The sequence below is a fragment of the Condylostylus longicornis genome, unplaced genomic scaffold, assembly GCF_029603195.1.
Source record: "Condylostylus longicornis isolate FDR11 unplaced genomic scaffold, ASM2960319v2 ptg000100l, whole genome shotgun sequence".
NCBI lineage: Eukaryota > Metazoa > Arthropoda > Insecta > Diptera > Dolichopodidae > Condylostylus > Condylostylus longicornis.
In genome coordinates, this window is record NW_026578068.1 from 440,239 (window position 1) to 462,153 (window position 21,915).

General features: G+C 22.8%; 1 protein-coding gene across 6 annotated transcripts; it reads left to right on the forward strand.

The window, feature by feature from the left end:
• The first annotated feature begins 23 nt into the window (after nt 1–23).
• Nucleotides 24–21,126, forward strand: LOC129614034 (transmembrane protein 135-like). 6 transcript variants are annotated; one of them, XM_055528411.1, is made up of 7 exons: nt 24–364; nt 440–648; nt 12,261–12,675; nt 14,669–15,850; nt 16,366–16,506; nt 16,613–16,779; nt 20,114–21,126. In XM_055528411.1, the coding sequence occupies exons 3-7, from the start codon at nt 12,526–12,528 to the stop codon at nt 20,232–20,234; spliced, it is 1,761 nt and encodes a 586-aa protein (XP_055384386.1). In that variant the 5' UTR covers nt 24–364; nt 440–648; nt 12,261–12,525; the 3' UTR covers nt 20,235–21,126. The 6 variants fall into 6 exon arrangements, with proteins under 6 accessions (XP_055384386.1, XP_055384387.1, XP_055384388.1 ...); XM_055528412.1 differs by having other exon boundaries at nt 24–227; XM_055528413.1 differs by having other exon boundaries at nt 24–218.
• The last annotated feature ends 789 nt before the right edge of the window (nt 21,127–21,915 follow it).

A 21,915-nucleotide genomic window follows, 5' to 3' on the forward strand; every position in this document is an offset into this window, starting at 1 on the left:
TAAAATGTCAGTAAACAAATTTTTGAAGTTAAAGGAACGCAAAAAAAAAAATAATAAAAGAATAGACAGAAGCATAAAAAAAAGCAGCAGCCCGGCCGTGATAAAAAAAAATGTTTTTGTTTTGTAGTTGATATCGATTAGATTTTAATAAAAAAGAAAAAACAGAAATAGCTGCAATAAAGATTTAAATATAATTTTTATTATCTTTAATTAAAGGGGTTATTTCTGTATAAATTTTATTATTAAGATAATAATGTTGGAATAGATTAAGTTTTGTGATCAGGAAAACAAAACTTTGCTATCACTTTTTTTTTGTTGTATTATATAACAAAATAGCAAAAACTTTTGATATTTTTTTTATGGTGTAATGTGAATTCAATAAATTTCATAAATCTAATTGAAGAGAAATTTTTTAATTCAAAAGTTATTTTGTTTTCAGTTTCGGATGTCGTCTTCATATTTAATCGGGGCTTATAGACAAATTTCATTGATTAAATAACAAAATTAAACAAAAAAAAAGAAACGAACACTTTGAACTTACTAAAAAAAAATTTCAAATGGAAAATTGTGATTTTTGTATTCGTGAAATTGGATTTTTTCTTGTTTCTTAAACAAAGAGAAATTGAGGACAAACAGTATATTTTTAAGGTAATATATTATTAAAAAAAAAAAAAAATTTCGAATAGTTTAAATAAAGAAAACATTTAAGGTATTTAGAATATGAGAGTGAAAATAAAGGTGAACTAGTTTAAAAAAAAATAAAAAATTTCCAGTGCATATGTACCTAGCTGGTCCATGTACTTAAATAACTACAATAGTTAAGTGTTGATAACCACCTAAAATAAAGATTTTGTGGGTAGGCACCTATTTACCTACATATTTATTTCATTAAACATTAGAATAAATCGGTATATATCCTTATTAGTAAGTAGATTTTTCTCGTATATACATTTTACAGTCTCAACTCTATTTAATAAACAAACAGCATTGCAGCAAACTACTTTCTTTACGTTACTACAATAACTTAAAAATAAAACATAATTTGTTAAAAATTTTTATTATTAATAGTATTTAAATAGAAAGGCACATATGTAATATTTGTTATACTCATGAACAATATTAAAGTGAATGCTAACTTACTTTTAATAATATGTACAACATGCATATATAAATAGATGAAGAGACTATAATAAATAAATTTAGGTCAAATAAATCTCTGTAAAAAATCGATAATATTTTTCAGAATTTTTCATCATGAAAGAATCATGAAGAAATTCATAATTTTAACTTTAAAGTAAAATTTCATATTATATTTCTTTGTTTTGTAAATAGCGATGCGTGTTTGAAAAAGCTATTTGCATGTTACAAAAAAATCAGTTTTTACTGGTGCACCTACCTACTCCTATACCTACCTAAATACGATAAATAGGTACCTATATATACTTGCCTATCATCGTATATAAACAGATATAATTTTTACGTTAGTTAGTCACTTTACATATTCCTTCTTTGTAAGACATGTAAATGCATATACATATGTATATTTATAAAGCCATGCAAGCATTCCTTACAGCGAAACTGAAAAAAAAAGAAAACAACTTTGGTAAGACAGAATGCATGAATCAGAGTTTGAATATTGATTTAAGAAAAAATCAAATAACAAAGGAAAATCTACATACATAAATGATCAGAAACAGATAGAATATAAGTTTTCAAGCAAGTTAAAATATTTGTAAATGTGATTTCTAATAAATATTTACAAGTATGATTTAAATGTGTAAATCAAATATATTTATAAATAAAAAAAAATCTTGTAGATGCCCAATGAGGTTAAGTGCCTGTTTGCGTCAAGAATCCATTGAAATTAATAGCTTTTCTGTCTACATTATTTACCGAATTCATTTAATTGCACATATTCGATTTTATATTCTTGTTGATATTAGTTACAATATTAGAATTAGATAACAAACACAATTATAATATTTCAGTAAACCTGATGTGAAATACTTTCCCGATCTTAGGAATATTAAATATGTATTTAGTTATGCACTCTACCAATTAATGTAATGTTACTGAATACGTTTCGGAAATCTTATTGGATCTAATTTTATTTTATTCTAAGATTATTGAGTTTAGTCTTCTACATAATTGAAACTTAGTTCTTCTAGCAAATTTTTAAACTAAGTTGAAGCACCAAATTTAATAAATAAGAATTTCAAGTGTTTTGATTTGGTACACATGAAACTTTTTTGACCTTCACTGTTAAACACATTTTTTTCCTTTTTAATTTGTTAATTGCATGAATCTAAAAATATATCTACAAAAATATATGTGTATCATGTACATATATGCGAATATGCACATACCTATTCACACTTATTCTTATAACTAGCACTACGAATTTAAAATAGAAATACTTTATGTCTCGTTCTTGAATTTAAACAAATTGTATGAAAATTTAATTAGACTTATTTAAATTTTTTTTATAATTAATATAATTTTAATATTTCTTTTATTTATATTGTGACATTTTATAACTACATATACATAATTATAAACGTTTGTATATATATATTTAATTAAATTTTGCGGAATAATTAATTATTTAGTTCAAAGAATAATCATGTGAATAGTTAAGAATATGGTATGAAATTTTTTTTTTTAGAAAATGTAGGAATTAATAATATACGAGTATTTGTGTATTCTTGATATAAAAGTTAAATCGTATTAGAAACTGTCTGTTTGGATGCATATATACGGGAAGTAGGCATTAGAGTCTAGCATTCGAGTTTACGCAACTTTTTTTAAAGTATAATAAGTAAGAAGTTTTACTTTGTTGTATTCTTTTTACTTTTTATTTAGGTATTATTAATCGCAACCGGTTTATTTAAGATTGTATTTAAGTGCACAAGCATTTAAAGTAGAAAAATTGTAAATGAATATTAAATTTAAAAACTTGTTAAATGAATAATAAATATTTTCATTAATTGATTTGATTTTTTTTCGAAATATACGTATAAAAATATAATATTAAGCATACACAATGTAACAGAAATATAAATATTTTGTTCAAATTATTTAAATTCGTCTAACTAGTTCAATACTAACCACATAAGCTAATTCAAATAGGAGAAATTTTTTATAAACATGTATAAATATTGTTGTAACTATATAACATGGAAAATTATTAAATTTCTTAGCATTTGATTAACTTCAGTAATTATATTGCAATAAATGGGAAAGTAAATTTCGTAAGTCTATAAAATATAATATGCATACCCAAATTTATATTTTGTCTAGGTACAAAAATATAATTCAAAAACGTATATTTCAAATCAAAAGTGTATCGCCACTTTAAATTCAAAATTGTTTAAAAGAAATTTATGATTTCATTAAGCCTTTATATAAATTTTATTTTCTTGACCACAATGGGAAAAAATATAACTGAATAAATTAATTGAAAAAAATTTATAACAAATAGTTCAAGAGTGAGGGCATATGGGGAAGAATCACAAATATTTTTAAAAATCTCAAATTAATTGGAAAAAAATAAAACATTATTGAACTAGTTTATTATTATTTAGTGGAAATAAATTAAAAAACTTGGAATAAAAACATTTTATTTTGGTAAAGGGTAAATTTAGCATGGTTTTTATATCCGAGCGAATGTATACCCATTAAGTAATATATTTATATTTTCGGTTTCATTACTGCTAATGTGATAAAATAGTCTAAACTCTAAGGTATAGACATATACTTAGTTTTGTATTATATTCTTTTTTGAAGTCAAATTCTAAATCAAATTAGAAAAGTCTGCTTATTCTTTCATTCATTTGTCCGATTATGACATAACTCAAAGAATAATTAAACCAATTTCACCAGTTCATAGTAGTTCTCTAGTTCATAGTCATCATTCTCCAGTATACGATATTTAAGACATTTCGTATACAAATATATTTAACACTAATTGGATCAACAATTACTGTTAAGTATATATTGAGTTTTGTAAAAAAGACATTGATTTTCGTATGATCCATATAGTAACTGCCTTACAATAATTATATCTTGAAAAGTATCCGGTACCGTATTGTAATTTTGCATATAAACTTAATAATTGACCCACTATTATCAAATTATAATTTAGAAAATATGTTAAAGTTTCACATGAACTATGTCAATAACAAGTCATAGAATTTATTTGCACAAATGTCATAAAGTTTAAGCACGGTTAGCTTCATTTATTCTGATTTTGACTAAGTATTTGTTAAATATTTCAAAATCATTTCATGTATGAATGTTGAATGAAGAATTTTCTTCATAAGTCCTCGATGTTTGTGTATCATCATAAATATATGTAAAATAGTGAAATTTTTTATGGTTACAAAAATTAATTAAAACCAATATAAAATCAAAATTTCATTGAATTCTATCTACAATATCTATGGGTAAATAATTAAATTAATCATAAGTACATAACGTTTTGCCCTCCTGTCTGGCTTCAATTTGTTATACATATAATATATAGCAATTTAGATTTCATTAATTCAATTTTGTATCAAGTTAATTTTCATAACAATTGATGTATTGCACATATATTATTTGGTTCATAAAAAAATAATTATAATTTAATATCTCAGATTACATTATATTAAATTTTATTATCTAATTATCTAAATACTCATAAATGTAATTAATTTAATAATAAAAATCATAAATTTAACACAATGGTAGCTTTTCTTTTTCCATATTATTGTGTATAATTTTTAATTAATTGAAATGAAAATTATTGATAAGAATAAGATAAAATAAATAAAATATGGGGGGCATTAAATTATTTATTAATAATAATTTTTTATTAATATGTTGCTAAAAGTAAATATTAACATTTTATATCCAGGTACTTATTATGAAACCAAAATAGCTTGGTGGACAATTTTATTTAGTTGCTACAAAGTAAAGGTATTTTTATGTTTCATATGAACGGAGAATATAATTCGTGAGTCAAGTAGCGAAATTTTTTTTCTACATACAAATAAAAAATATAAAGAATATAAATTTGAATTAAGTACTTATTACTGAATTATAACTACATACTTATTTATTTACATGTTGTAGGCACATGAAAAGTTCCAAAATTTATAATGGATACATAAACCCCTCCATGATATTTATATGAGTGTCATAGATACATTATTATAAAAAAAAGGGCACGTTTAAAGTTAGATTTTTAGCGGTCTAAACTTTAAAATCAATTTACATTTAACTAACTAAATAAAATGTAAATAAATGTATAAGCGTTTACTTGCTTAACTTTCTAAATAAATGAAATTATTTAATTGACACATACAAATGGTTTATTCTTCGAGAAATGTATCTCAATAAAAATAATGTTATGAAAAAAGTAATACATGATAAAGAGATACGTAATTTGATATAAGCATATTTAAGAGTAATTAACTGTGAGAGTAGACTTTAACTTTTGGACTTAAGGTCACTTCGTTGTCGTTGAGTGGTTTTCGATATAGTTTTCATTCATCAACTTATTGTGGGTAACATGGTTATCTCACCTTAATTGGATCGAATTTCTTACAGGGAGAATCCCGGTTACTTAGGGTCGGTTGAGCTTTTCAATGTTCCGCGTCATAATACGGACTATGAGATACAGGAATCGATAACGCGTATATTACGCGAAGCTTGCATAACTTACTGTTTTTTTTGTGCGAGCATAAGTAACTGGATGTTTAAGGTCTATCAGGTATCTGGTCAGTAGCATTGAGTTTGTTTAATTTATTCCTAATTTCTACTAGTACAGTAATGGTGTACATTTGGCTTCAATTTTCTAAATTTTAATTTACTTATTAATATTGAACCAATATTACTAATATTATTTTTTCCTTCCCTTTTTCCTTTCCCTTCCGTTTCCATCTCTAGATGATGACGGTTTTTAGTCATAGTTACTGGTAGTCACATTTTTTGGCTAGGTGATGTTTACTTTGCTATACTAAGATGCAATTGTACTCAGCAATCGTCTGATATATTTTAATTATTATTCTTGCAATAAAATCTTAGTTCACTTAATTTAATTCGAATATAAATGATTTTAAATGCAAGACGTATTAAAATAAGATATGAAAATTTAAAAAATTTAGATTTTTAAATTTATTTTTAAAGTTTGAATAAAAAAATTCAAAGGATGAATACGAGTATTTAAAATATTTAAAATGCAAATTTAAAATTTTCTTAGAATCACCCATCAATTGTTGGACACTATTACATCTTTGTTGTACATAATATTTAAACTATTATTTACATACTTATTTCTTTTTAAAATACATGCATGTAGTTAGTTATAATAAGTGTCAATATAATTGTGCAAGTGTTAGATAATATATAAACTGATACAGAATAGCGTTTTACATTAGATTAGATAAATAAATCGTACATACCTATACATTATGTAAAATAAACTATTAAATTATATTAACAGAACTTTGAACTATAAAATTTATTTTCAAAGGCGTTACCATATAAAATAAAGAAAAGTCCATATACAAAAAAATCTTTATGGGCACATTTTCCCAACTAAACTGTTGTGTCAATCCAAATCGAGTGTGTTAATTAAAAATTGTAGTCAGTTTGTAAAAAATTACAAACTATTTAATTGCTTCATTGCACGCTTAAATATAAACCTACGGAACCCAAATAAGCAATCAAACTGTTGCAAAACTAAAAATTGCATTTCTGGCTGAGCCCTACATATATTGCAGATTTGAGTTATTTGGCCGTATAATTGTGTAAATGAAAGTGCTAATAGCATAATATGTGTTAACTTATTTTTATTTTTTGAAGATATTCCAATAAATTCTTGAATGCAATTGCAATAATAAAATTATTTTTTAATTATTTGTCTTAACAACTGATTATTTACATTTAAATTTAGATATATATGAATTTTTTTTTCACAATTTTCAAAATGGTAACACTTAAAAGACTTAAAGTTAAGATGAAATTTTTATATTTGTTCTTTAATTTTTTTAATGCTTTTTAATTTTGATACTGTTAAATTGTATAAAATGATTTTCCAACCCTCGTCTACAATATCTAATTTATAATTTTATAAAATCTGATGGACTTTAAAATGGTATTTGTTAAAAAAAAAAACAAGAAATATATTAAATCAGCAATGACATTATGTACATTTGTATATGCACATAGTTATGTTGAGAGACATTTAGTCTTAATGATATAAAAATATATTTAAAAGTTAATTGGTTATTTCCGTTTTTGGTAAAAAAATTCATAAAATACTTAGTGAACTTTCAGTGAGTCTTTCTGAACAATAACAAATTAACACTAATTTTAAATTTTATAAATAAATGTTTTCAGAGTATAAATAAAGTTTATAATTTAATTAAAATCGCTTTTTTCATTTTAACGCCATCTGAACTCCTTCAGAAAAACTGATTATTGTTATCTAATTTTAATAATTAGATTTATATAGAAATAGATTATTTTAATAGTAAAATGCATTGGCAATACTGTATGGCCAGTGTAATATTTTTCTTAGTGATAAATCATAATTTCTAGTCCATCACAGTTTTAAACTTAACCTGAATTCAAATAAACATAGTTTTTTACCTTTTATTTGTTATAGAAAAAATCGAGCGCATTTAAATAACAAAATAATAAAATATATTTAAAGTGACATACTGAAATTCTCTTATTTTTAATTTTATTATACAATTATGTAGAATCACATTCAAAATAGTGTTTTTTTTTTTGGTTTGTGTATGTAATAATGGTGTGAAAAATGTTTTTGTTTACTATAGTACTTGCTTAATTCTATATAAGATGCGTGTAGGTTTTTGTTAACATAAGATTTGTTTTGTTAAGTAAAATATTCGGAGAATACTTAATGTTTAAAGTTCAATAAAATAGAAATAAATATTCTGGTCACACAACTTTTTATGTTTTATATAAGAAATTCATGGCAATTAATCTTGAAAATTTTAATTTTAAATTATATTAACTGATTTTCTATAAGTATATCTAACTGATTTAAAATTTTACATTTATTTTTAATTATATATGCTATTATTCTGTATTTTGTAACTTTGTTCTCTTAAGAATTAATTGTAATTTTGTTATGCGGATACATGATAATTACATTATTTAAAAAAAAAACATTTTATTCATAATAGCCTAATTTAAAATTATTAATATTTTTTATTATCAATAAAAGTATTTGGAATTAATGAAAATATTTCGTAATCTTGCAAGGTAATTTATGAACTCTGATTATATTGGCGTTAATGATAATTATTATTATCACTGTTTGGCTATAATCAAGGTATGTTAATTAGACTACATAATTTATAATACTAAAAGAGTTATATTTTTAATAAAATAATTTAATGAGTCAAATTCTTATGCTGGTTCGGAATTTGATTGTTCTATATTTGTTACAATAACGGTGAAAACCTTATTACCAACTTAACTAATACAGGGGGGTTGCGATTTCAAGAAATGAAAAGTGAATATTAATGGATGATTTTGATTTTTGAATAATTTTAGAAAACTGCATCGAATTACTTAATATTATTGTTTTTTCTAATATTCTTCGAACTTTATTTTAGATTCTTTCTAAAAATTTGCCAAATATGCTATAAACGGTTTGTTGATTGCAGAACAATTTCCCAAAAATTATGGGCTCATTTAGATTGTCATATTTGGATAGACATGGTCGAAAAATACAAAATAAAATTATTTGAATTTTTTACTTATTTGATATTATAGAACCTTAAAGTTTTCAAAGATTTGATAGAATTTCTATACTTGCGTCGTTCATTAATCAATAATAATACAATATTAAAAAAAAATTGGTTGTTATCTGGAGAATTTGTAGGTTTTTCTTATCTATGTATACACATATTACTTTTTTTTATTACATAGTTTTTATGTCTTATGTATATTCTAATTGATAGCGATAATGTATAGGTCAAGTATAAGAACAACTTTTTTTGAATTTCTATTAGAAAATATTTTAAATTATATAGTATAGCAGTTAGATAAAACATATTATTAAAATAATTTAATAAATGGAAACGAAGTTTGATTAATCATTTAATTACTATAATTGAAAAGTTTTTTAAATTCCGCAAATTAGTAAATTAAACGTGCATATACTTTATCTCTGCAAATTTCTTGGGCATTTCCTAAACAGGTTTATATTAAACTCCTTGGATACATTTGACGACTCAGACTCGTCATCTACTTGCTTGCTTGGATGACGAGTATAAATCGTCATTTGATTTAAAACTCTGACAATATTTTAATAAAATATTTTTGATGGAAAAAGTTTCAAAGGATTGTATACGGCCCCTGGTCCTTATGTTGCCGATTTCAAATTTAAAGTATTCATATCTAGGTTTAATAAATTAACCTTTTTTATTGTAATCTCCATAGGTGTTCTATTTTTTCTTGGAAAAATTCCTTTTCTGGACATGAGAACTTTATTTTTATTTTTGTTTACAAATAAGTTTGATAATTTGTTGATAAGTAAATAAACTTTACGAATAAATAAAAATATTAATAATTATGTTAAAATTAATGAAAAAATTATAGCGATAAGAATAGTACTATAGAATTGTAAAATGCATGAATAACAGTTTAAATTTGTGAAAACTATTTTATGGTATCATTTTCATAATCATTAAGTAAATCTTGAAAACAAAGTTTCGAATTAATATTATTGGTTTTTTAAATTTAATCAATTATTCAATGAATTGTAAATAAATCACTAAATTTGATGCATTAAATTAAGAAAAATAATTGAAATTGATTATGATAGCGTTAATAGCGGAAATAAACAAGTTAAATCGTAAAATAATTTCATTCAAAAATTGCATACGTACCACGATTCTTAATATATTTTTGCTATATACTTACATTGCTAACGGTGCAAAATAAAATATATTATAATATTGTGCACCGTTGTTGATAATTGTTAAGTACTTATGTTAATAAAGCGCACAGAAAAACTTGAATCAGAAATACTATTTCATCAACTTCTTCCTTCTCATTTTTTTTACTGACCACATTGGATACAGTTAGGGAGGTATTACGATCAGACTAAATTTCGCCCCTCAACTCAATCAAGGAAGGCTTTATGTTTGAGAAATGCAAAATACTAAATTTTTAACAAGATTTTACTAGGAACTGAATTCACATTTTTGATCATGTTTAAAAATATAATCAACAGATTTTCTTTAAATTTTAATTTTATTTTCATGATCCTTGAGTGTACTCTTCCAAATTCCAATCTAAATGTGTCTTGGAAATAATTGAGCAAAAGATATTTTTACATTTTGTACAATGCTTCCGATCCAGTACCAAAAATGAACTTTTGAATTTTAAAATTATTCATCAGAAAATATAATCATACAATCCGATTATGCGTTGACCACGCTAAATATTTCATTTACTTGCAAACGTCATTTTAAATCAAAAGAAGGTTACGAAATAAATAAATTAAGTTTAAATTATAGGTTAAAATTTACCAGAATGCTGCAAAAGCAAAAATGCAAAAGTTGAAAGAAATGAAGACAAAAAAAATTTATTAACTTGTTTTTACTAGTAAAATATGCTTTTAATTGCTTGTTTTACTGAGTAAGTACAAGTTGCTTATTTGACTCATTTAATAATTTTGGACTTTGGTTAAAGCTGTATTAAAAGTGGAAAATTATCTTTTGATTCGCGGTTTATTCGCGTATGTAATTAAGAAGTATTTCTTTATTTATTTGGAGTCAAATAAAGCGTAAAAAAATAATAAATTTGATATAGTAAATGGCCAAATTGAGAGATTGCGTTAAGTAGGGCAGATTGAGGGCGACGCTACGGAAGGGAAAAGAAATGAAATTTATCTAGCAAAATTTAGTAAAAATGTTAACTGATTTAAAAAACCAAATTTCAAAGTATTTTAACTTGCCGAAGAAATAATGTTACAAAAAATTCAAAATTTCTTGTTATCATAAGTCAAAAACTATAGACTCTTTTATGATTTTCAAGGGTTATAACTTGTGGCGTTATTATAAAAATGGTTGCTTATTTGTTTTTTTTTTTTGAATTTCCGAATTTTATACCCGAATGACCACTCTCATCATTTATAAAAATTCGAACAATTCTCGTCATTTTTAAAAATTCGGAATGGGGAAATTCGAATAAAGTTACAGACGACCGGATCTGATGGAACTTTTAGGCACATTTTCGGTAAAAAATATTCATGGAAAAAAACCCGTTCAATAAAAATAATATTAACTTTTTGAAATATGTGTGTGCGACATTAATTTTTTAGTAAAGCTTAATTACTTTTTATTTTTGTATTCAATCTTTTGATTAAAACCAAAAAATTTTACGATTTTTAAACCGTTAATTTTCAATTATTTCACAAAGTTTGAAGTTTTTAGATAAATTTTTTCTTCTTAAATAATTTTTATTGAAAAATTTTCAACATTTGAGTGAAAGTTATTGTAAATTGTTTTGGATATTATCAAATATTATTTTATAATCGAAAAAATAAGTGTCGCATAAAAATTGTGCCTAAAATTAAAAATATTTTTCATGGTGAAATTAAAGGTCGCTGTAAAAATAAAAAATCAATGTTTTTTTATATTTATGAGAAAAGGTTGTAAATAAAAAATTAAGCTACAATAAATGTGGGAATAAAAAATATAAGTACAAAATCTACTTAAAATATAAAATAAAAATTATTTTTAAAATGGCATTTTGTAGTTTTACTTCGATTAAATCCGAATTAAATAGAACTATGATATATACAATGGGTATCCTAATATATTTTTGTTAATAAATTGTGAAAAATTCAGAAAATTTTACTTAGAAAATGTTAGAAAAGAGATAAGCAAATGTGGTTTATAATTAATTAAAATTTTATAATTATATTATGTTCGCATTCTAAATGGTGAGGGAATTGTGTAACTTCTTCCGAAAATTTGTTAATAAATTGTTTATATAAATTAATTTTTAGTTTAAATATGTAGTTTAAATCCATCTAAAATTCCGTCTAAATTGTATTAAAAGTTGCAAAATTTCTTCTCATAGAAAATACAATTGTTTCTAAATTTATTTATTGCTTTTAGATCATAACTATAATTAATCATGTTATGTATAAAAATGAATTTTTGAATTAATTTAACAAAGTTATATAATATTTATATATATATTTAATTTTTTTTTATTTACAGACTGCCATAATTTATTACAAAAACATCAACACTAAATAATACGCCTATATTACTGCAATCTAATATTTAACTACACTTCTTCACCATTTCATCAATTGGAGTTCTACGATCACAAAAAAAAAAAATTTATGTAAAATAAGCATCTTTAACTTAAAATTAAACGGGAAATAAGATAAGGAAACAAATTTATTTTAGCCGTCCAATATAAAAATAAAATTAAAGGTAAAAGAAGAAAAGAACGGAGCCAATTTTATAGGTGGAAAAAATGACGAATGCACAAAGTAAATGTCTTCCAATTAAGATAACGTGTCATGAATATGTACATCCATGGACAGAAAGTTGTTGGAATTCAGCAGCTGGACAAATTTTACATTCTTTAGGAAACAGTTCGAAAATTTATACAATAGTTTATATGGTAAGTAACAGTAGTAAGTGTTAATGTTAAATTAATGTTGTAAATTTTTAATTGTTTTATGCTTAATTGTTACATAAAATTCTTTAAATTTCTCCTTATTTCATTGTTTTAGATTTAAAAATTTTATTTTCGAAAAATCTATTTAAAAATATTTTATATATGTTTAAGTATATATGTATTATAAAAGCCCCCACCATAAATTTTAAATGGGCTTGTCTTTTTAATTGAATAAAAATTAAATTATTTACTTTTTTAACTTTTCATAATGAAATTAATTTTAAATTCGTGTTTTGTTTTGATTTCGCATACTTAAACCCTTTATATGTCATTTAAAACAAAACAGAAATTTATAAACAGTCGCTACAACATCAATGGAAAAGCTGATAAACTACATACATGTGAGAATGTACACTTTAATGGGTGTCGTAAAGGGACCAATAAAAAAACTAATCGGATTTTATTGTACATTGTGTACTTAGCATATTTAAACATAGAAAATTCTATAAAATTTTTCTTTGAAATTTTATTATTTCTTTTTGAAAATTTTTTGTAAGTAGCTACTCATTTTGGTAATTTGTCAAAGTAAAAAATTAATAATCGCATTTCAATAACGAAAAATAATGAAAAATATGTTTATATTTTTGAATGTGAACTTATACAAGAGTGTTTCATGTAAACACACATGTACAATTAATGTTTAAATTTATGAATTAAAAAATCATCAAAAGCAAAATGAAGCATAATGTAGTCTGAATAAAATTTCATTCAAAAAAAAAGGATGGTTCAATTAGGTGGAAGTCACGGGGTGCAACAGTATTTTTGGGTCTAATTAATAATTTTGTCTAGTCTAATTAAGTTAGTCTCTTCTTAAAAATTACACATTTTTTATTTTTTATGCTAAAAGAAAATTCACCTTATATTAATTTTTAAGTTCAGTCCTATTTTTAAGTAAATTTTAAGGTTAAAAATTCCTTAATTTGTAAAAGTTAAAAACTAGTTTTCTTTTTAAAACCACGGAATTATGGGATAGAACAAAAATTTGAGAATATTGATGAAATATTGATTTTTGACAGTCTTTTTTCAAAGTACATTGTATGAAAGTAAAAAGAGATATAGCTTTCATTAATCTATTAGATAAGTGAAAAAGAAAAATAGAAATTTTTTGCCTGATTTTAATTCTTTGATAGAAGTATAGCCCTACCTCTTATTTATATTCAGTATTGAGCCTTAATTTTACCTATGATTTTCAATTACATTTGAAAAATTTGTATATTCAGGAGCATAGAAACGCATGCTGAAATTCAAGAATACATTTTATTATATCCGGAAATAATTTTTTCTTTTAGTTTTTAGCTCATTGCATTTATTTAAAATCTTCATCTACATCTATATATTAATTATTTTCTAAAATTAAAAGAAATTTTTGTATTTTCTATATGAGAATAGTTTCTCTCACAAATGTTTCATTTCTACTAGCAAGACATTAAATCATTTAATCATTACAACAGTGCCTTCATGGAATTTTTATTTATGTTCACATAAATTTTGTAATTTGAAATAAAATTTTTCAATTTAGAACAAAACGGATGAGTACGGGGTACGATTAAAAATTTTTATTTATTTTAAAAATTAACAATATTCAAAATTTCATTTCAATTTAAAATTTTTCATTTTTTAAATTAATTGAGTCTATCTTCTATCTTACAAGACCGTCCTTAAATGTGCAACATTTTATATTTCAAAATTTCATTGAAAAACTGAATTTTGAAATAATCGTACGTAGTATTTATTGTTTTTAATTTATAAAGAAATAGTAGATTTTTCTCAAAGGAAAACATACTGTAAATCTTAAAATCTTTTTCTAATGCTTTACGTCTTAAAATAAATCTTAAAATAATTTCTAATTTTACGTATTTAAATTTTACTTTTTGAATTTATCTCGTTATATAACCAACCATTATTAATTTTGCAAAATTTTATTTTCTTTTTTCAGCTCTCTTTATTAATGCGTGGTAGAATACCAACAGCACGTGATTTACAACGAACATTCCTTGGTATTATTCAATCAACTGGATTCCTAGTTACAAATGGTTGTTCTTATTTAATTTTTGCATGTATATTACGTAATCTATTGGGTGAATTTTATTTTTGGACAATTGCATATGCACCAGCATTTTTAGCTAGTTTATTTGGTATAATTGTAGAGAGACCGACTCGTAGACCATTATTATGTTTATATGTTGCAAATTTAGCTACCGAAACAATATGGCGTATGACTGTATCACGTAATTTAGTACAACCAATTAAATATGGTGAAACATTAATATTTGGTTTAAGCACATCAGTTTTATTATATTTATTTAAAAGAGGTTTACATAAAAATATAGCGAAAGATTCATTATTTAATGTATTAAAATTTGTTGTTGGAAATGATGAGGAGGGTAATAAAACAAATGATAGAATTGAAAATAATATACAAAATAATAACAATAATAGTAATAGTAGTTATCAAAATCAACGTAGAGCCCTTTTAAATAATATTAGTAATAATAATAGTAATCAAAATATCAATAACATTGATAACAATGAAAATAATGAAAATAATGAAAATGATCATAATGAAAATGATAATAATGATAATGATGATGATGATACTTATGCTGATGCTAATAATGGTGATAATGAAATAAATAGAGATATTGAATTAGAACAACTGCAGCAACAACACGAACAACAACAAGTAGAAAGAAGAAGAAGAGAATTAGATTCACCTAGTGATTTATTAAGACGTTATAACAATATTGGTTATGGCAATAATGATGATGATGAGGAAGATGATAATCAACAACAATTATCAAGAAATTCTAATAATAGAAATGGTTTAAATAAATTTCAATTAATATCAAATTTGCTTCAAATATATGAAAATATTTTGAAAATGGTTAAAACAATGCCAAAGCATAAATCATGTCCACATTCAAATGGTTGTCTGTACTATTCATTGTGTGGTGGTTTAAAATTGTTTGGAGTTGGCATTGGTGTTCAAGTTGCATTAAAATTGGCATTACAAATACAAAAAGTTATACAATTTAAATTAAAATTACGTAAAACAATTTTCAATGAAGGAACATTAAAATTAGGATTATTTTTAGGTGGATTCTCATTTTTATACAAAGTAAGTATGTACGTACATATATTTGAATGATAAATTTAAGTACAAAGTTTTTAAATGGCATCTCATATTAGCTTGAGATGCTACCAACGAAACGGGGGATTTTAAATTTCTCAACGCATTCTGATTTTCCTTATGGACATTGAAAAGCAATACTTGCTATAATTAAAAGAAAGTTAAAATTTTTTTCCATAAATTATACAATTCATAAATTATTCCGGGTTCGTATACATATATTATAATTATACTCTTATAAGCTGATGAATTTTCAATAGTTTTTATAAGTTGAAATCAATAATTTTTAATAATCAATTTGAACATTCGGAACTTATAAAAAACTTTAAGATATTAATAATCATCATTCATCTAAAATTTTCAGTCTTACCTCCTAGGGACGAAGACTTAAAACGAAGCGATTAAAAACTCAAATTGAAGCTAAAAAAAGCTGTCACTTTATACTTAAATTTCAATAATTTAAAGGCAAATAATTAACTATTTTTTTTATGAATACTCTATAGGCATCATCATGTAGCCTTAGGCATTTATTTGGAAAAGATGATCCATTATTTGCCCTGCCAGCCGGATTGATATCAAGTGTGGCATTTACAAAATATCCAGATGTTACAATTGCCTTATACGTTATGTGGAAGATGTTACAGGTACATACATGCATAAGTAGAAAGCAAAATTTTATAATTGTTCTCTGAAAAATAGCACAAAAATTTTAACCAGAATTTTTATTTTTTTTTTATTTTAAATTAACAGATTACATATAATATGGGTATTAAAGCAGGATATTTACCAAAAGTTCCTGGATTCACAATATTTTTATATTGTGCTAGTACAGCAACACTATTTCATGCAGCTGCTTTAGAACCTGAAACATTACGACCTAGTTATTGGAAATTTTTAAGTTCAAATTCCGGCGGACGGTAAGTTTCATTAAATTCATTGTAATGTACTGAAAAGCATAGATTTTACATAATTCCTTTGGTAGAATCTTAAGGAAACCTTAATTTATTTTAGTTAGTTTTGAAATTACATAGGATAGACGCTTTCAAACGCGTTTTATTTATAACTAATTCCATTTTTTTTTTTTTGAGAAAAACTTAGGCTAACAATTTACACAATATAATTTATTAAAATTCATTAAGCTTTATTACACTACTTACAATCAAACAACATTAAATTGTCACAATCATATATAATAACTAAAATTATTTAATTAATTAAATTAATAACTTATAATATGTTGTATATTGATGTTTTATTCATTTGTATTACAATTTATTTAATATAATTTCGATTTATAAAATAATTTCTTTTGTAAATATTTAATAAGAGTTCAAGAATAAAAAATATAAAACTTATTGCAAGGCCATAAACTAACATATAGTATGAAAAATAAAAATGTTTGAATTTTAAAAAAATATGTTCTTCATGACTGTTAGAAACTTGTAAAGAACCTTTAGCTTTTCTAGCCAAATAAGTAGCTAACCCATTCCAATAATTATTTATGCCACCATCATTGATACGCAAATGAAATAAATTAATTGCATCAACAAATGGACTTTCACTTTTAAACACATAAGTTAAAATATCTGATGTTAAACATAATTTAGATTGCATAAATTTTGTTGATTTGAAATCACTTGCAATATTCATATAGTAGAATGCCGCTTGATCACTAACAGTATATCCATAATCTGCATTTAAATTTTCGCGATTTTCTAAGAAAAAATCTTCTGTAACAGGAGTCAAATATTGTGCATATTGACAACCACCATCTGGTCTACTACATAGTTTTTCAATGATTGATGTTGGTGTTAAAATTTTTATATTTGAATGTTTTAGATCATTCCAATTTTTAATAGATTTTTCATAAACAGGTTTCATAAAAACACATGAAAGTTTAGCAAAATATAAATTTGTTAAAATTAAACTTAATGACATTGTTAAAATTTTTATTAATAATTGTTGCCTTACTTTCAATTTAAAATGCATTCCTGATTCTAAACCAAGTATTTCAACAAAACCAGTTAATAATGAATGACTTATATCAAAACGATTATATGTAATTTTTTCGATTATAATATTAGCAAGAGCTGTAATTATTATTGAAATTAATACTAATATCCATACACTGGTTTCAAATGGCAAAAAAAAATATAGTGATATATCAATTTTTGGTGGTAATGGTAACATTAAACATGTCACATCTGTTGCAATCGGATATGAAAAATCAAAATCTACTCCGAAATTTTTCATAGATAAAACTTCATAATAATAAAAAATATTCAAAGATATTTCACCTTGATTTAATTTTGAAAATGATTTTAGTATATGAGCAAATGTATTTGATCCATGAGAACATAATTTAGTATCATGTATAATTTCAAAAGTTCCATTAATAGAATCCATAAAAGCAATAAAAAATAATGTATTCGTTCCTGTTATCTTATCCATATTTTCTTTTTCATCATAATATTTGAAACTTCTTGGATAAAATGTTACAAATGGTGTTTCAAATTTGTATTTTTTAACATTTTTTATTTTATTCTCAAATAAAGGTTGTGATGAATTCAATTTATTGTTTAGTATCTTAATATTTGGAAATGGTGTATAAGTGTAATACAATAAATCAATATTTTTAAAAATGCCATGGGAAAAATATATACGAAAAATAATTGTGTTAATTAGACGATAACTCCAACATGATGTAAAAAATTCATTTAATTTTTCTTCAAAATTCTTAAAATGTTTTGAAATTACAATTAAATATGAAGTACGATTTTTTGCCAAATATTTTGCTACAAAACTTAAAATTGATTTTTCTAAATAATCCATTAATACTAACGATATAATCTGATTATTATAATATTGTTTGAAAGGTACTGGTATTATTAAATTTTTACTTTTTTTTCGATTTATACAAATTACTGGTAAATCTGGAATATATTTATTAGTATTTTTCAATAGGAAATGTACGGTATCAAGATCACTATCAGAAAAAAATATAGCCAAACTCTCAATATGTATATTACTTTGATGAATTTTCCAAATAATTTGTTTTAAACTTGATTCTAAATTATCTTGATAATTTGTTAACATAATATCTTTACCTTTATGCAATTTAGCATTAACAGTTAAAATAAATATATATAATAGTGATAAATGTAATTTTGAAAACATTATAAAATTTAAATACTTTAGAGATAAATATATTTTATTTGACATAAATCGCTCCCATTCGATTAGTAATCAAAATAGAATTTATATTTAGACTAAACTGAAAATTAATTTTTATAGACTTTAATTATATATTTTTTAATGTGTAATAAATATTATATTGACATTAAATATTCATGAAAATTTTTGTTTTGTGAAAAATTACAATATAAGAGAGAATATTATTCTTTGTCAAATGATATTATAATCGCTTTCATTGCTATGAATATGTATGTATGTACTTGTGTGTTTATTCAATTTATTATTTCTAATATCAAGGGCTTATAGGAAAAATCCTCTATCCAACATTTTAAAAATTTGGAAATTATTTAGAAAAAATTAGAAAAATTATTTGAATACTATTGATTACTATTTGAGTATTATAATTTACTACTACAAATGACAATTTGTAGTAGTATACTAGATTGTAAATGACAAATATGTAGATTATAAGGAAAACATTTTATTTCTTAAAAATATTGCTGTAAAATTACTAGTAATAAGAATGTAGTAGTTTACTCCTATTAATTGCGAAATATTTTAAAATTTATGCTTAGGCTTGATAGAGGATTTTCCCTGTAAGCCCTTGGATTATTCTAAAAAAAAAAAAAAAATTATTTAATATAATGTCAATGTAGAATTAAAATGAGACTTTTAATAGAAAATGTGGATTTACTTTTTTACTAGTGAATTATTTATTATCAGTAAGTAAACTCAAATTGTATCATTTAAACCTCGTTAACACTATTGTGTTCTCACATTTTAACTTAATGAATTTTTTTAATTTTTTTTCAATTTCAATATAATCTAACTAAATTGTTATTAATCGTAGTTATTGTTGCGATGGATTTAAATACAAAATTACTAATTAATTTTCTAAATTTTAATTTACTTTTAATTTTTGTATATCATCAAAATTATTTATTAAAATTTTAATTTTTAATAAAACCTTTTTTAAAACCTATTTTAAAACCTTTTTATTTTCTCTACAATATTATTAATTTTATATTTTCTTTTATTCTTTTAATATTTTCACAGGGTCAATCATATGGACAGGCGAGCATTTGATGTTTATGGCTTAAATTCACATGAGCAAGTTATGAAAATTCAGAAACTCACAAATACAGATAACTCAAAAGTTAGTTTTGCTTTAGGTTAAGAGATTTATAAATTATATGAATAAAAATTTAATTTAATTAAAAACAAAAACAAATAAATGAATAAAAATTGTTTAAAATTAGAAAAAAAAGCAAACAAAAACAAAAGAAATTCATAGAAGGGAAGGGAAATAAATCGTAAGCAAAATTAGGCCAAAGAATAATAAGACCGAAAAATAAAAAATTCTTAAAAAAAAACAAAATGAAATTTTGTAAAAAAAAATTTATTTTTTTTTTTTAATTTTGTGATTAAAAATTTTGACAATTATTTTGACATTTTTCAAAATAAAATAATAAATATAAAATATTTAAAAATAAAAAGATAATTGATTAAAAAAAAAAAACAAAAAAAAACTTTTTAAAATTATATTCCTAGATCTTAGTGCTACTTTTAGATATATAGTGATCCTTCTTTCCAAATTGAAAACGTTTAAAAATATAAAAAAAATAATAAGAAAAAATTAAACCAAAATATTTGTTATTCTGTTGAAGTTTTCGCAAAAACACTAAATTACCAGTTATAAAAAAAAAATTCGTGCCAAAAATAGCTTATTTTTTTTTCTTTTATTGATACAATCAATTCTACTTCATATAATTTGTTTTTTTTTTTTTTTTTTCGAAATCAAAATTGAATTTTGATATTAATTTCGACTTATAGGATCAATTAAGAGTTTCCAAATATTCCCATTTAGGAAAATTCATTTTGACTTGATCTTAAAATAAAATTTTTTGTTTTATTTTTAAACTATTAGTATTTATTTTAATTTTTATTTCAGTTTTTCTATAAAATCACATTTTGTTATAATGTAAATAAAAATTTGTTTTATTTTCAATAATTAAAAAAATTTAAAAATTAAAAAAATTAATGAATTTCTTTTTATTAATCGATAAGTACTATTAATTAGTATGGTGTGTTTTTAATAATTTTTAATAATAAATTATTTAAATAGAATTGAAATCCTTTTGATTTATTTAAATATCTTATATACAATAGATTTTAAAAAAATTGTTTTGTAAAATTGCGATTATAAATAATTTCCATTTTATGTAAAAAAACACAACCGCAAAATATGTTGCAAGAGAATTATTTTGTTATTTTTTGTTCTTTCTTATATATTGCATTTGTTAAAATTTTCACAGAATTCTTATAATTTTAATGCCACGCTTTACAAAATAAAATGCAATTAAATAATTATTTAATTAAATAATTAATTAATTTCTTTATTAAACTTTTATATTGTAATATAAAAATAAAAAAGATAAATAGTATTATTGAGTTAGTGATTCACATGTAAAATGTAATTTGTGTAGATACTAAAAAAATTTGGAAAAAGTAAATTTTGGTAACTTGTAACCATAACTATTTAGATAGTTTATTTTGAAAGTGATCTTCTATTTCAAATAAAAATTAAATATTGCTCCACTTGAGCTTAAAGTGACCAAAATTTTTGATTTCAATGGTAATGTCGATAATTTTGGTTATCGAGATTATAATTGCTTTGGAAATAAACTAAATTTAAAATTACAAATCGGCTTAGGTCACTTTCAAAAAAAATCATTTCCCTTGAATAAGTAAGAGAAATACTTATTTTTTAATACTTTAATATTTCAATTCAAAAAAAAAAACAAATTTTTTAATTAATTTATTTAAGAATTAAATCAATATATTTTTTATCATAGGTT

Bases quoted from the DNA above. Each gene is read 5' to 3' on its own strand.
- LOC129614034 (XM_055528411.1), top strand. From the start codon at position 12,526: ATGACGAATGCACAAAGTAAATGTCTTCCAATTAAGATAACGTGTCAT. The intron at 15,851-16,365 runs GTAAGTATGTAC...AATACTCTATAG, and splicing joins GATTCTCATTTTTATACAAA to GCATCATCATGTAGCCTTAG. The intron at 16,507-16,612 runs GTACATACATGC...TTAAATTAACAG, and splicing joins TTATGTGGAAGATGTTACAG to ATTACATATAATATGGGTAT.